The 16,414-nt window shown below is 46.2% G+C and overlaps 1 protein-coding gene across 4 annotated transcripts in view; it reads right to left on the bottom strand.

Annotated features, from left to right (window-relative positions):
* Window positions 1–16,414, bottom strand: part of plxnb3 (plexin B3) — a 299,550-nt gene that overhangs the window by 173,378 nt on the left and 109,758 nt on the right. For all 4 annotated transcript variants that reach the window (XM_042299850.1, XM_042299847.1, XM_042299849.1 and 1 more), the window contains exon 3: window positions 10,365–11,279. In XM_042299850.1, coding sequence (XP_042155784.1) covers window positions 10,365–11,279 — 915 coding nt within the window. The remainder of the gene's footprint in view (window positions 1–10,364; window positions 11,280–16,414) is intronic.

The raw sequence follows: 16,414 nt of genomic DNA, 5'->3' as shown, positions 1-16,414 counted from the left end.
AGTAGCTTTACCCCTGCTGAACCCCCAGTAGCTCCACCCCTCCTGAACCCCCAGTAGCTCCACCCCTCCTGAACCCCCAGTAGCTCCACCCCTCCTGAACCCCCAGTAGCTCCACCCCTCCTGAACCCCCAGTCAGACACAAAGAAATATCATTCATAGTCAAATAAGGCACTCTTTTCGAAGGCCATGACATCTCCATATCAACTGGTTGAGAAGACTCAAGGGAAACCAGTTCAACCAGACACCAGAAATACTCTAGCTATAGGCCCAGAACACTCAAGGGAAACTAGTTCAACTAGACACCAGAAATACTCTGGTTGTAAATATGAAAGCCATAAATACATAGTCAGCTGACTACAGACATAAATATACAGCTAGCCAGCCGTGTGATGGGACAGTGATGTAGTGCTGCATACCAGCCAGCAGGGGGAGACAGGAATATAGCCGTCACCTATAACTAACAGTTGGGACAGATGAGCTTTAATAAATACTATCAAAGAGAGATCATGTGATAAAGAGGTTCCCTAATGTTCCTGCAGCACACCTGAAGGGTTAGTGCTATCTGGGATCCTTGGGACATCCCTACCCTAAACCTAATGTTAACCCTTACCTACCCTAAACCTTATCCCCTACCCTAAACCGTATCCCCTAACTTAAACCTAACCTTAATCCTTACCTACCCTAACCCCTACTCCTACCCTAAACCCTAACCTTAATCCTTACCTACCCTACCTTATCCCCTACCCTAACCTTATACCCTACTCTTACCCTAACCCTTACCTTAACCGTTTTACATTTCAACTTCAATGGGGTGACGTCAGAGTTGGGACATCCCAAGGATTCCGTTTAGACTTTTCCTGCTGTTCTAAACTGTCTCAGTCATCATTGCAGTTACATGGTGAGCTCCAGTTATATGGTGAGCTCTAGTTACATGGTGAGCTCCAGTTACATGGTGAGCTCTAGTTACATGGTGAGCTCCAGTTATATGGTGAGCTCAAGTTACATGGTGAGCTCTAGTTATATGATGAGCTCCAGTTACATGGTGAGCTCCAGTTATATGGTGAGCTCCAGTTATATGGTGAGCTCTAGTTACATGGTGAGCTCCAGTTATATGGTGAGCTCCAGTTATATGGTGAGCTCCAGTTATATGGTGAGCTCCAGTTATATGGTGAGCTCTAGTTACATGGTGAGCTCTAGTTACATGGTGAGCTCTAGTTACATGGTGAGCTCTAGTTACATGGTGAGCTCTAGTTACATGGTGAGCTCCAGTTACATGGTGAGCTCCAGTTACATGGTGAGCTCTAGTTACATGGTGAGCTCCAGTTATATGGTGAGCTCCAGTTATATGGTGAGCTCTAGTTACATGGTGAGCTCCAGTTATATGGTGAGCTCTAGGTATATGGTGAGCTCCAGTTACATGGTGAGCTCTAGTTACATGGTGAGCTCCAGTTATATGGTGAGCTCCAGTTATATGGTGAGCTCTAGTTACATGGTGAGCTCTAGTTACATGGTGAGCTCCAGTTATATGTCCAGTTATATGATGAGCTCTAGTTATATGGTGAGCTCCAGTTATATGGTGAGCTCCAGTTATATGGTGAGCTCCAGTTATATGGTGAGCTCCAGTTATATGGTGAGCTCCAGTTATATGGTGAGCTCCAGTTATATGGTGAGCTCCAGTTATATGGTGAGCTCCAGTTACATGGTGAGCTCCAGTTACATGGTGAGCTCCAGTTATATGGTGAGCTCCAGTTATATGGTGAGCTCTAGTTACATGGTGAGCTCTAGTTACATGGTGAGCTCCAGTTATATGGTGAGCTCTAGTTACATGGTGAGCTCTAGTTACATGGTGAGCTCCAGTTACATGGTGAGCTCCAGTTATATGGTGAGCTCCAGTTACATGGTGAGCTCTAGTTACATGGTGAGCTCTAGTTACATGGTGAGCTCTAGTTACATGGTGAGCTCTAGTTACATGGTGAGCTCTAGTTACATGGTGAGCTTTAGTTACATGCTGAGCTCTAGTTATATGTCCAGTTATATGGTGAGCTCCAGTTATATGATGAGCTCTAGTTATATGGTGAGCTCTAGTTATATGTCCAGTTATATGGTGAGCTCCAGGTATATGATGAGCTCCAGGTATATGATGAGCTCCAGTTATATGGTGAGCTCCAGTTATATGGTGAGCTCCAGTTACATGGTGAGCTCCAGTTACATGGTGAGCTCTAGTTACATGGTGAGCTCTAGTTACATGGTGAGCTCCAGTTATATGGTGAGCTCTAGTTACATGGTGAGCTCTAGTTACATGGTGAGCTCCAGTTACATGGTGAGCTCCAGTTATATGGTGAGCTCCAGTTACATGGTGAGCTCTAGTTACATGGTGAGCTCTAGTTACATGTTGAGCTCTAGTTACATGGTGAGCTCTAGTTACATGGTGAGCTCTAGTTACATGGTGAGCTTTAGTTACATGCTGAGCTCTAGTTATATGTCCAGTTATATGGTGAGCTCCAGTTATATGATGAGCTCTAGTTATATGGTGAGCTCTAGTTATATGCCCAGTTATATGGTGAGCTCCAGGTATATGATGAGCTCCAGGTATATGATGAGCTCCAGTTATATGGTGAGCTCCAGTTATATGGTGAGCTCCAGTTACATGGTGAGCTCCAGTTACATGGTGAGCTCCAGTTATATGGTGAGCTCCAGTTACATGGTGAGCTCTAGTTACATGGTGAGCTCTAGTTACATGGTGAGCTCTAGTTACATGGTGAGCTTTAGTTACATGGTGAGCTCTAGTTACATGGTGAGCTCCAGTTATATGGTGAGCTCTAGTTACATGGTGAGCTCTAGTTACATGGTGAGCTCTAGTTACATGGTGAGCTCTAGTTACATGGTGAGCTCTAGTTACATGGTGAGCTCTAGTTACATGGTGAGCTTTAGTTACATGGTGAGCTCTAGTTATATGTCCAGTTATATGATGAGCTCTAGTTATATGTCCAGTTATATGGTGAGCTCTAGTTATATGGTGAGCTCCAGTTATATGTCCAGTTATATGGTGAGCTCTAGTTACATGGTGAGCTCCAGTTACATGGTGAGCTCCAGTTATATGGTGAGCTCCAGTTACATGGTGAGCTCTAGTTACATGGTGAGCTCTAGTTACATGGTGAGCTCTAGTTACATGGTGAGCTCTAGTTACATGGTGAGCTGAACCAGGCCTTAGTTACATGGTGAGCTCTAGTTATATGTCCAGTTATATGATGAGCTCTAGTTATATGTCCAGTTATATGATGAGCTCCAGTTATATGGTGAGCTCTAGTTATATGTCCAGTTATATGGTGAGCTCTAGTTATATGGTGAGCTCCAGTTATATGTCCAGTTATATGGTGAGCTCTAGTTACATGGTGAGCTCTAGTTACATGGTGAGCTCTAGTTACATGGTGAGCTCTAGTTACATGGTGAGCTTTAGTTACATGGTGAGCTCTAGTTATATGTCCAGTTATATGATGAGCTCTAGTTATATGTCCAGTTATATGATGAGCTCCAGTTATATGGTGAGCTCTAGTTATATGTCCAGTTATATGGTGAGCTCTAGTTATATGGTGAGCTCCAGTTATATGTCCAGTTATATGGTGAGCTCTAGTTATATGGTGAGCTCTAGTTATATGGTGAGCTCTAGTTATATGGTGAGCTCTAGTTATATGGTGAGCTCCAGTTATATGTCCAGTTATATGGTGAGCTCTAGTTACATGGTGAGCTCCAGTTACATGGTGAGCTCCAGTTACATGGTGAGCTCCAGTTATATGGTAAGCAGACTGAACCAGGTATTCCTCTAGGATTTTTCCTGTGCTTAGCTCTATTCTGTTCATTTGTATCTTTAAAAAAAACTCCCTAGTCCTTGTAGATGACAAGCATACCCATAACATGATGCAGCCACCAACATGCTTGAAAATATGAAGAGTGGTACTCAGTGATGTGTTGCATTTGCCTCCAACATAACGCTTTGTATTCAGGACATGAACTTAATTTCTTTGCAACAATTTTTGCAGTTTGATTTTAGTACCTTATTGCAAAACAGGATTCATGTTTTGGAATATTTTTATTCTGTACAGGCTTCCTTCTTTTAACTCGGTCATGTAGGTCAGTATTGTGGAGTAACTACAATGTTGTTGATCCATCCTCAGTTTTCTCCTATCACAACCAATAAACTGAGCAGTTTCCTTCCTCTCCGGCAACTGAGTTAGGAATGACGCCTGTATATTTGTAGTGACTGGGTGTATTGATACCATCCTCCAAAGTGTAATGAATAACTTCACCATGCTCAAAGGGATATTCAATTTCTGCTGTTTTTATTTTTACCCATCTATCAATAGCTGCCCTTTGAGAGGCATTGGAAAACCTCCCTGGTCTTTGTGGTTGAATCTGTGTTTGAAAATCACTGCTTCGACTGAGGGACCTTACAGATAATTGTATGTGTGACGTACAGAGATGAGGTAGTCATTCAAAAATCACATTAAACACTGTTGTTACACACAGTGAGTCCATGCAACTTATTATGTGACTTAAGCAAATGTTTCCTCCTGAACTTATGTAAGGTGTTGAATACTTACTGACTGAAGACATATGCTTTTCATTTTTTTATGAGTAAACATGTAGGCCAGTGACACATCTCAATTTAATCCATTTTAAATTCAGGCTGTAACAATAAAATATGGAAAAAGTCAAGGGTGTGAATACTTTCTGAAGGCACCGTATGTCACACACACACACACACACACACACACACACGGTCAGCTCAGAGCCGCCCACAGCGTCATGAGCTCCATCAACAGCAGATTTAGAACGGACAATTAATTTGTTTATGCAACAAATGTCAGAGCATCGAACCCGAAATGCACCGATTCATTCTGTAATCAAACCGGTATAGTATGGAAGCCCATGTGTCTAGATACGTATCCAATCATCGTGAAAGGGAACTATCCACATCCCTAGACATCACTGGTCCGTCAGTGGATCAGGGTGTTGTTTTGGATCAGCTGTCCGTACGTACCGTAACAAGGAAAATCTTCCAGAATGACCCATTTGAGGTAGAAAGGAGTTGGACAGAAAAAGGCAGAGTTGATTTGATTTCTCTCAGTTTTTAATCCGTCAGGATGGCATACTAACGTTACCATGTAAAGCTGTAGTGCTCCTCCTCGTTGTATTTTTTTTTAAATTTTAAAAACATACATTGTGCACCGAAGTGAAGCCGCTCAGAACACCTAAAACCCTCCCAGAAAGTGTTCTTGGTTGGGACAGTGAAACATGTTGTCAGTGATGATTAGTGACCAGTGGAACAGAGTGGTCTGTACTGTAGAGACATGGATAGTGTTTACTGGTCAGCATGGGACAGTATGGACAGTATAAAAGGACAGGGAACAGGATGTGTCCAGTGGACAGTAAAACAGTAAAAGGACAGGGAACAGGATGTGTCCAGTGGACAGTAAAAGGACAGGGGACAGGATGTGTCCAGTGGACAGTAAAACAGTAACAGGACAGGGGACAGGATGTGTCTAGTGGACAGTAAAAGGACAGGGGACAGGATGTGTCCAGTGGACAGTAAAACAGTAACAGGACAGGGGACAGGATGTGTCCAGTGGACAGTAAAACAGTAACAGGAGAGGGGACAGGATGTGTCCAGTGGACAGTAAAACAGTAACAGGAGAGGGGACAGGATGTGTCCAGTGGACAGTAAAAGGACAGGGGACAGGATGTGTCCAGTGGACAGTAAAAGGACAGGGGACAGGATGTGTCCAGTGGACAGTAAAACAGTAACAGGACAGGATGTGTCTAGTGGACAGTAAAAGGACAGGGGACAGGATGTGTCCAGTGGACAGTAAAACAGTAAAAGGACAGGGGACAGGATGTGTCCAGTGGACAGTAAAACAGTAAAGGACAGGGGACAGGATGTGTCCAGTGGACAGTAAAACAGTAAAGGACAGGGACAGGATGTGTCCAGTGGAGTAAAAGGTAAAACAGTAAAAGGACAGGGAACAGGATGTGTCCAGTGGACAGTAAAACAGTAAAAGGACAGGGAACAGGATGTGTCCAGTGGAGGTAAAACAGTAAAAGGACAGGGAACAGGATGTGTCCAGTGGACAGTAAAACAGTAAAAGGACAGGGAACAGGATGTGTCCAGTGGACAGTAAAAGGACAGGGGACAGGATGTGTCAGTGGACAGTGGACAAAACAGTAAAAGGACAGGGGACAGGATGTGTCCAGTGGACAGTAAAACAGTAACAGGACAGGGGACAGGATGTGTCCAGTGGAGACCAGGTAAAACAGTAAAAGGACAGGGGACAGGATGTGTCTAGTGGACAGTAAAAGGACAGGGGACAGGATGTGTCCAGTGGACAGTAAAACAGTAAAAGGACAGGGGACAGGATGTGTCCAGTGGACAGTAAAACAGAAACAGGACTGTGGACAGGATGTGTCCAGTGGACAGTAAAACAGTAACAGGAGAAGGGACAGGATGTGTCCAGTGGACTGTAAAACAGTAACAGGAGAGGGGACAGGATGTGTCTAGTGGACAGTAAAAGGACAGGGGACAGGATGTGTCCAGTGGACAGTAAAAGGACAGGGGTCAGGATGTGTCCAGTGGACAGTAAAAGGACAGGGGACAGGATGTGGGTCAGGGAAACTCAGCCAGATGCAGGATTAAACTGGATTTATTCACCCTGTTTATCACTCTGACAGATATAGTTACACTGGACCAGGATAAACAACACTGTTCATCACCCTGACAGCTATAGTTACACTGGACCAGGATATACAACACTGTGTTACACTGGACCAGGATATACAACTGTTCATGGATCTAACATATCAATATTAGTCTGCTTTATAAAAACATGTTGCTGTTGACCCCAATATAGTGAGGGGGGAGGTCTGAGAGATCACTGCGTTTCTGTTTGTGTGTGTGTGTGTGTGTGTGTGTGTGTGTGTGTGTGTGTGTGTGTTTCTGTTCTGAAAGCACTCAGGATTAGAGGCAGTGAGAGCAGCTGGACTTAATCTGCACCAGCACAGAGGCAGCTGTCACTCACAAAGAGACAGAGAGACACAGAGACAGACATAGAGACCGACACAAAGACAGAGACAGAGAGACACAGAGACAGACAGAGACAAAGAAAGAGAGAGAGACAGACAGAGACAGCCACAGACAGAGAGACAGACAGAGACGGACACAGACAGAGAGACAGACAGAGAGAGAGACAGACAGACAGACCAGAAATCCTTTCACCAGTGGCACAGCTAGCTAACCCTAATCTGAGTTAAGCAACTCAGAGGCCACTCATAGGTACCTAGGTAATGGTCCCATCATCCTCTCTGATCACCAGTAATAGGTTTTAAACCTACCTAGTCTCCTCTATCCACTTAGACTATTACCGCTGATATACTGCTGATATACCACTACTATACCGCTACTATACCGCTACTATACCGCTACTATACCGCTGATATACCACTACTATACCGCTGATATACCACTACTATACCGCTGATATACCACTACTATACAACTACTATACCGCTAATATACCACTACTATACCGCTGATATACCGCTACTATACCGCTGATATATACCGCTGATATACCGCTACTATACCACTACTATACCGCTGATATACCGCTACTATACCGCTGATATACCGCTACTATACCACTACTATACCCTACTATATACCACTGACTATACTGCTGATATACATACTATACCGCTACTATACCGCTGATATACTGCTGATATACCGCTGATATACCACTACTATACCGCTGATATACCACTGATATACCGCTACTATACCGCTGATATACCGCTGATATATGGCTGATATACCGCTACTATACCGCTGATATACCGCTGATATACCGCTACTATACCGCTGATATATGGCTGATATACCGCTACTATACCGCTGATATACAGCTACTATACCACTACTATACCGCTGATATACCGCTGATATACCGCTACTATACTGCTAATATACCGCTACTATACCGCTGATATACCGCTACTATACCGCTACTATACCGCTGATATACCGCTGATATACCGCTACTATACCGCTACTATACCGCTGATATACCGCTGATATACCGCTACTATACCGCTAATACTAAACCGCTGATATACCGCTACTATTCCGCTACTAAACCGCTGATATACCGCTACTATACCGCTACTATACCGCTGATATACCGCTACTATTCCGCTACTATACCGCTGATATACCGCTACTATACCACTACTATACCACTACTATACCGCTGATATACCGCTACTATACCGCTGATATACCACTACTATACCACTACTATACCGCTGATATACCGCTGCTATACCGCTGATATACCACTACTATACCGCTACTATACCGCTGATATACCACTACTATACCGCTGATATACCGCTGATATACCACGCTACTATACCACTACTATACCGCTGCTATACCACTACTATACCGCTGATATACCACTACTATACCGCTGATATACCACTACTATACCGCTACTATACCACTACTATACCGCTGATATACCACTACTATACCGCTGATATACTGCTGATATACTGCTGCCATACCGCTGATATACCACTACTATACCGCTACTATACCGCTGATATACTGCTGCCATACTGCTGATATACCGCTACTATACCACTACTATACCGCTGATATACCGCTACTATACCGCTGATATACCGCTGATATACCGCTGATATACTGCTGCCATACTGCTGATATACCGCTACTATACCACTACTATACCGCTGATATACCGCTACTATACCGCTGATATACCGCTACTATACCGCTACTATACCGCTGATATACCGCTGATATACTGCTGCCATACTGCTGATATACCGCTACTATACCACTACTATACCGCTGATATACCGCTGATATACCGCTACTATACCGCTGCTATACCGCGCTGCTATACTATACCACTACTATACCGCTGATATACCGCTGATATACTGCTGCCATACTGCTGATATACCGCTACTATACCACTACTATACCGCTGATATACCGCTGATATACCGCTACTATACCGCTACTATACCGCTGCTATACCGCTACTATACTGCTGATATACCGCTACTATACCGCTGATATACTGCTGCCATACTGCTGATATACCGCTACTATACCACTACTATACCGCTGATATACCGCTACTATACCGCTGATATACCGCTGATATACCGCTGATATACTGCTGCCATACTGCTGATATACCACTACTATACCGCTGATATACCGCTACTATACCGCTGATATACCACTACTATACCGCTGATATACCGCTACTATACCACTACTATACCGCTGATATACCGCTGATATACTGCTGCCATACTGCTGATATACCACTACTATACCACTACTATACCACTGCTATACCACGCTACTATACCACTACTATACCGCTGATATACCACTACTATACCGCTGATATACCACTACTATACCACTACTATACCGCTACTATACCACTACTATACCGCTACTATACCACTACTATACCGCTGATATACCACTACTATACCGCTGATATACCACTACTATACCACTACTATACCGCTACTATACCACTACTATACCGCTGCTATACCACTCCATTAGGTTCAGTAGTAGGAGATGTATCCTGTGTTTAGGTCAGGGGTGACTGCAGGCTTTTGTTCCAGCCAAGCATAGTAACACATCTATTCCAATCAATACTTCTATTGGTACAATCAGGGGGATTAGCATACACACTGGCCTGCTGCGGATAAGAGTGGTCAACCCTGTGTGTGTGTGTGTGTGTGTGTGTGTGTGTGTGTGTGTGTGTGTGTGTGTGTGTACCTGTGTGTGTGTGTGTGTGTGTACCTGTGTGTGTGTGTGTGTGTACCTGTGTGTGTGTGTGTGTGTGTGTGTGTGTGTGTACCTGTGTGTGTGTGTACCTGTGTGTGTGTGTGTGTGTGTACCTGTGTGTGTGTACCTGTGTGTGTGTACCTGTGTGTGTGTGTGTGTGTGTGTACCTGTGTGTGTGTGTGTACCTGTGTGTGTGTGTGTGTGTGTGTGTGTGTGTGTGTGTGTGTACCTGTGTGTGTACCTGTGTGTACGTGTGTGTGTACCTGTGTGTACCTGTGTGTGTACCTGTGTGTGTACCTGTGTGTGTACCTGTGTGTGTGTGTGTGTGTGTGTGTGTGTGTGTGTGTGTGTGTGTGTGTGTGTGTGTGTGTGTGTGTGTGTGTGTGTGTGTGTGTGTGTGTACCTGTGTGTGTGTGTGTGTACACTTGTGTGTGTGTGTGTGTGTGTGTGTGTCTCTAGTTACCTTGGGCAGGCGTAGACACTTGGACGACACCTCATACTCTATGTATGCCTCCTCCTGTCCCGTCCTTCCTCTTCCTCCCTCTGTATAACACAGCTCCTGGGCCCTCTGCAGCGACGCATCCAGCTCTGACATCCCATAAACGCACAGCGCCGAGCGACCCGTCGCCGTGGGCGTCGACGCCTGCCCCGCCGCCATGGCAACGAACAGCACCGGCCGCCCCTGGTGTTCGGCGGGGGAAGCCCCCTGGGCGAGGTTATAACCCCCGGAACATTCTAACGGAACCTCCACGTAGGAGTAGAAGCTCCGGTCCCCGGCGCAGAGACGAGAAACGTAGGTCCGGTACTCCTTCCGGTTCCACATATCCCTCCGCGAGAACAGGAAGTAGACGTGGTCGCTGTGGTTAAACGCCGATATGAAGTTGTTGTTGTACTCGGAGTAGCTCCCCACAACCAGCTTCCCTAGTTCTTCGTCTTGAGAGAAGGCCTGGCGGGAGGGGGAGGAACTGGGGGATAGACGGCGCGTTGTGATTGGTGGGATGTCGCTGGGGCCTTTACTAGTGTAGCCACGCCCCACTAGCATCAGCCCCACCCCCTTCTGGTTCAAGATCACGCCCACGGTGGAGACGCGGGGGTCGTTGGCGGCAACGTACTGCGTGTCCACTGGGTTGGACGTCTGATAGAGCACCTCGGACACATTACCCAGACTCCTCTTGTCACAGATACCTTGGAACAATGTCCCGCACACAATCAGGCTCCTTGCCCCGACCTCTGACCCCACCGCGTCCACGCCTTCCTCCAGGAGCAGGATCTTATTGGTGTTGGGGGTGACCCGGGCGGTGGGGCAGTCCTTGGGGACTATGGGGGGCAGGCATTCAGGACTGTCTAGTTTGGGGCCAGTCTGACTGGAGGACAGCACCTAGGACAAGATGAGAGATAACACAGAGTAATGGTTGTTAGGGCGGCCGACAGCCTAGCGGTTAGTGCTTTGGGCCAGTAACCCGAAAAGTCTCTGGTTCAAATCCCAGCTCCATCAAGGTGAAAAATATTGTCGTTGTGCCCTTGAGCAAAGCATTTAAACCGTAATTGCTCCAGTAAGTGGCTCTGGATAAGAGCTTCTGCTAAGTGACTCAAATGTATGAAATAATGTGTTTTAATGGCACCCTATTCCCTCTACAGAACTACTGTTGATCAGGGCCCAAAGGGTCCATTGTAAAGGCAATAGGGGGCCATTTTAGGACAAAGCCTTTTGTTTGCGTTCACAGAACCGGTCAACAGAAAGTCATACACAAACACAGACAACAAAAACATATAGGGCTGGTTTCCCAGACACAGGCTAAACGCAGCACTACACTAAAACGTAAGCTCAATGGATAATCTCCATTGAAAGTGCTTTTTAGTCCATTTAGTCTTAATCTGTGTCTGGTAAGCCAGTACATAGAGAACCAGCTCCCTGAGAACCAGGGCCCAGACAGCCAGGGCCCAGACAGCCAGGGCCCAGAGAGCCAGGGCCAAGAGACCCAGGGCCCAGACAGCCAGGGCCCAGAGAACCAGGGCCCAGAGAGCCAGGGCCAAGAGAACCAGGGCCCAGACAGCCAGGGCCCAGAGAACCAGGGCCCAGAAAGACAGGGCCCAGAGAACCAGGGCCCAGACAGCCAGGGGTGCCCAGAGCCAGGACCCAGAGAACCAGGGCCCAGACAGCCAGGGCCAAAATAACCAGAGCCCAGTGTTTCAAAAGTTATCTGGATTTTGCCTATTGGATAGGATTAAATGCATAGAGCTAGAATGCATAGAACAGAGGAATAATTGACTTGAATGGGGGACTCGTGAAGGATATACTATGAAGGAAGCTAGATCTACTTTGGGTTTTCTAAAGCTTCAGTTAGCTTCACATTCCAGCTCAGGCTTCATCTATACTACGACGATGGATATTGCTTGTCCGCCTGCTGCTTGTAGCAGGCTTGTAACTGCTGAACTCGTCATTGAGACAATGCTGAAACATCAACCCACGGACAAGTCAGTGCCACATCTGGTTTAATTTGACACTATCTAGGTTCCCATCCAATGGGCGACAGATTTCCATGAGAATATTTTAAAATCTGCATAAAAACAATATGCGCATTTTCCCACCAGAGATGCTTCCATCAAATTGACTTGTTGCGGATGAAAGAATGTGTGATGAAGTTGTGCAAACAAAGATAACTTCTGTGGTTAAATTCTCAGGTACCGAATAAAACACTCCAAGTGAAATGGGTTTTACACTCTACTGAAGGTTCTCTAACAAAACATGTTTATATAGCGAGTTTGCCCACTGGTACTGTCATGATGAGGTGCTGTTGGCTAGAGGACACCTATAACCTACTACATGATGAGGTGCTGTTGGCTAGAGGACACCTATAACCTACTACATGAGGTGCTGTTGGCTAGAGGGCACCTAATAACCTACTACATGATGAGGTGCTGTTGGCTAGAGGACAACTATAACCTACTACATGATGAGATGCTGTTGGCTAGAGGACAACTATAACCTACTACATGATGAGGTGCTGTTGGCTAGAGGACACCTATAACCCACTACATGATGAGGTGCTGTTGGCTAGAGGACACCTATAACCTACTGGTACTGTCATGATGAGGTGCTGTTGGGTGGAGGACACCAATAACCTACTACATGATGAGGTGCTGTTGGCTAGAGGACACCTAATAACCTACTACATGATGAGGTGCTGTTGGCTAGAGGACACCTATAACCTACTACATGATGAGGTGCTGTTGGCTAGAGGACACCTATAACCTACTACATGATGAGGTGCTGTTGGCTAGAGGACACCTATAACCTACTACATGATGAGGTGCTGTTGGCTAGAGGACACCTATAACCTACTACATGATGAGGTGCTGTTGGCTAGAGGACACCTATAACCTACTACATGATGAGGTGCTGTTGGCTAGAGGACACCTATAACCTACTACATGATGAGGTGCTGTTGGCTAGAGGACACCTATAACCTACTACATGATGAGGTGCTGTTGGCTAGAGGACAACTATAACCTACTACATGATGAGGTGCTGTTGGCTGGAGGGCACCTATAGCCCACTGGTACTGTCATGATGAGGTGCTGTTGGCTGGAGGGCACCTATAGCCCACTGGTACTGTCATGATGAGGTGCTGTTGGCTGCAGGACACCTATAACCTACTACATGATGAGGTGATGTTGGCCAGAGGACACCTATAACCTATTACATGATGAGGTGCTGTTGGCTGGAGGGCACCTATAACCTACTACATGATGAGGTGATGTTGGCTAGAGGACACCTATAACCTACTACATGATGAGGTGCTGTTGGCTAGAGGACACCTAAAACCTACTACATGATGAGGTGCTGTTGGCTAGAGGGCACCTATAGCCCACTGGTACTGTCATGATGAGGTGCTGTTGGCTGGAAGACACCTATAACCTACTGCATGATGAGGTGCTGTTGGCTAGACGACACCTATAACCTACTACATGATGAGGTGCTGTTGGCTAGAGGGCACCTATAGCCCACTGGTACTGTCATGATGAGGTGCTGTTGGCTAGAGGACAACTATAACCTACTACATGATGAGGTGCTGTTGGCTAGAGGACACCTATAACCTACTACATGATGAGGTGCTGTTGGCTAGAGGACACCTATAACCTACTACATGATGAGGTGCTGTTGGCTGCAGGACACCTATAACCTACTACATGATGAGGTGATGTTGGCCAGAGGACACCTATAACCTATTACATGATGAGGTGCTGTTGGCTGGAGGGCACCTATAACCTACTACATGATGAGGTGCTGTTGGCTAGAGGACACCTAAAACCTACTACATGATGAGGTGCTGTTGGCTAGAGGGCACCTATAGCCCACTGGTACTGTCATGATGAGGTGCTGTTGGCTGGAAGACACCTATAACCCACTGCATGATGAGGTGCTGTTGGCTAGACGACACCTATAACCTACTACATGATGAGGTGCTGTTGGCTAGAGGGCACCTATAGCCCACTGGTACTGTCATGATGAGGTGCTGTTGGCTAGAGGACACCTATAACCTACTACATGATGAGGTGCTGTTGGCTAGAGGGCACCTATAGCCCACTGGTACTGTCATGATGAGGTGCTGTTGGCTAGAGGACACCTATAACCTACTACATGATGAGGTGCTGTTGGCTAGAGGGCACCTATAGCCCACTGGTACTGTCATGATGAGGTGCTGTTGGCTAGAGGACACCTATAACCTACTACATGATGAGGTGCTGTTGGCTAGAGGGCACCTATAGCCCACTGGTACTGTCATGATGAGGTGCTGTTGGCTAGAGGACACCTATAACCTACTACATGATGAGGTGCTGTTGGCTAGAGGGCACCTATAGCCCACTGGTACTGTCATGATGAGGTGCTGTTGGCTAGAGGACACCTATAACCTACTACATGATGAGGTGCTGTTGGCTAGAGGACACCTATAACCTACTACATGATGAGGTGCTGTTGGCTAGAGGGCACCTATAGCCCACTGGTACTGTCATTATGAGGTGCTGTTGGCTAGAGGACACCTATAACCTACTACATGATGAGGTGCTGTTGGCTAGAGGGCACCTATAGCCCACTGGTACTGTCATGATGAGGTGCTGTTGGCTAGAGGACACCTATAACCTACTACATGATGAGGTGCTGTTGGCTAGAGGGCACCTATAGCCCACTGGTACTGTCATGATGAGGTGCTGTTGGCTAGAGGACACCTATAACCTACTACATGATGAGGTGCTGTTGGCTAGAGGGCACCTATAGCCCACTGGTACTGTCATGATGAGGTGCTGTTGGCTAGAGGACACCTATAACCTACTACATGATGAGGTGCTGTTGGCTAGACGACACCTATAACCTACTACATGATGAGGTGCTGTTGGCTAGAGGGCACCTATAGCCCACTGGTACTGTCATGATGAGGTGCTGTTGGCTAGAGGACACCTATAGCCCACTGGTACTGTCATGATGAGGTGCTGTTGGCTAGAGGACACCTATAACCTACTTCATGATGAGGTGCTGTTGGCTAGAGGACACCTATAGCCCACTGGTACTGTTATGATGAGGTGCTGTTGGCTAGAGGACACCTATAACCTACTACTACATGATGAGGTGCTGTTGGCTAGAGGACACCTATAGCCCACTGGTACTGTCATGATGAGGTGCTGTTGGCTAGAGGACACCTATAACCTACTACATGATGAGGTGCTGTTGGCTAGAGGGCACCTATAGCCCACTGAGGTACTGTCATGATACTACATGGTGCTGTTGGCTAGAGGACAACTATAACCTACTGCATGATGAGGTGCTGTTGGCTAGAGGACAACTATAACCTACTACATGATGAGGTGCTGTTGGCTGGAGGGCACCTATAGCCCACTGGTACTGTCATGATGAGGTGCTGTTGGCTAGAGGACACCTATAACCTACTACATGATGAGGTGCTGTTGGCTAGAGGACAACTATAACCTACTACATGATGAGGTGCTGTTGGCTAGAGGACAACTATAACCTACTACATGATGAGGTGCTGTTGGCTAGAGGACACCTATAACCTACTACATGATGAGGTGCTGTTGGCTAGAGGACACCTATAACCTACTACATGATGAGGTGCTGTTGGCTAGAGGACAACTATAACCTACTACATGATGAGGTGCTGTTGGCTAGAGGACACCTATAACCTATTACATGATGAGGTGCTGTTGGCTGGAGGGCACCTATAACCTACTACATGATGAGGTGCTGTTGGCTAGAGGACACCTAAAACCTACTACATGATGAGGTGCTGTTGGCTAGAGGACAACTATAACCTACTACATGATGAGGTGCTGTTGGCTAGAGGACAACTATAACCTACTATGGATCATTTTTATTTGTCAAACGGAAGTCAAGCATCGATCATCAGCAGAATAAAACCCTCGATGTGTATTGGAAAGGAGCATCAATGTGCACTTTCACCACCCTGTGAAGTTCATCCTAATTTCTTTCATCTGTAG

This window comes from Oncorhynchus tshawytscha, linkage group LG16 (genome assembly GCF_018296145.1).
Source record: "Oncorhynchus tshawytscha isolate Ot180627B linkage group LG16, Otsh_v2.0, whole genome shotgun sequence".
Taxonomy (NCBI): Eukaryota; Metazoa; Chordata; class Actinopteri; order Salmoniformes; family Salmonidae; genus Oncorhynchus; species Oncorhynchus tshawytscha.
This window is presented reverse-complemented; position numbering and strand designations above follow the sequence as displayed.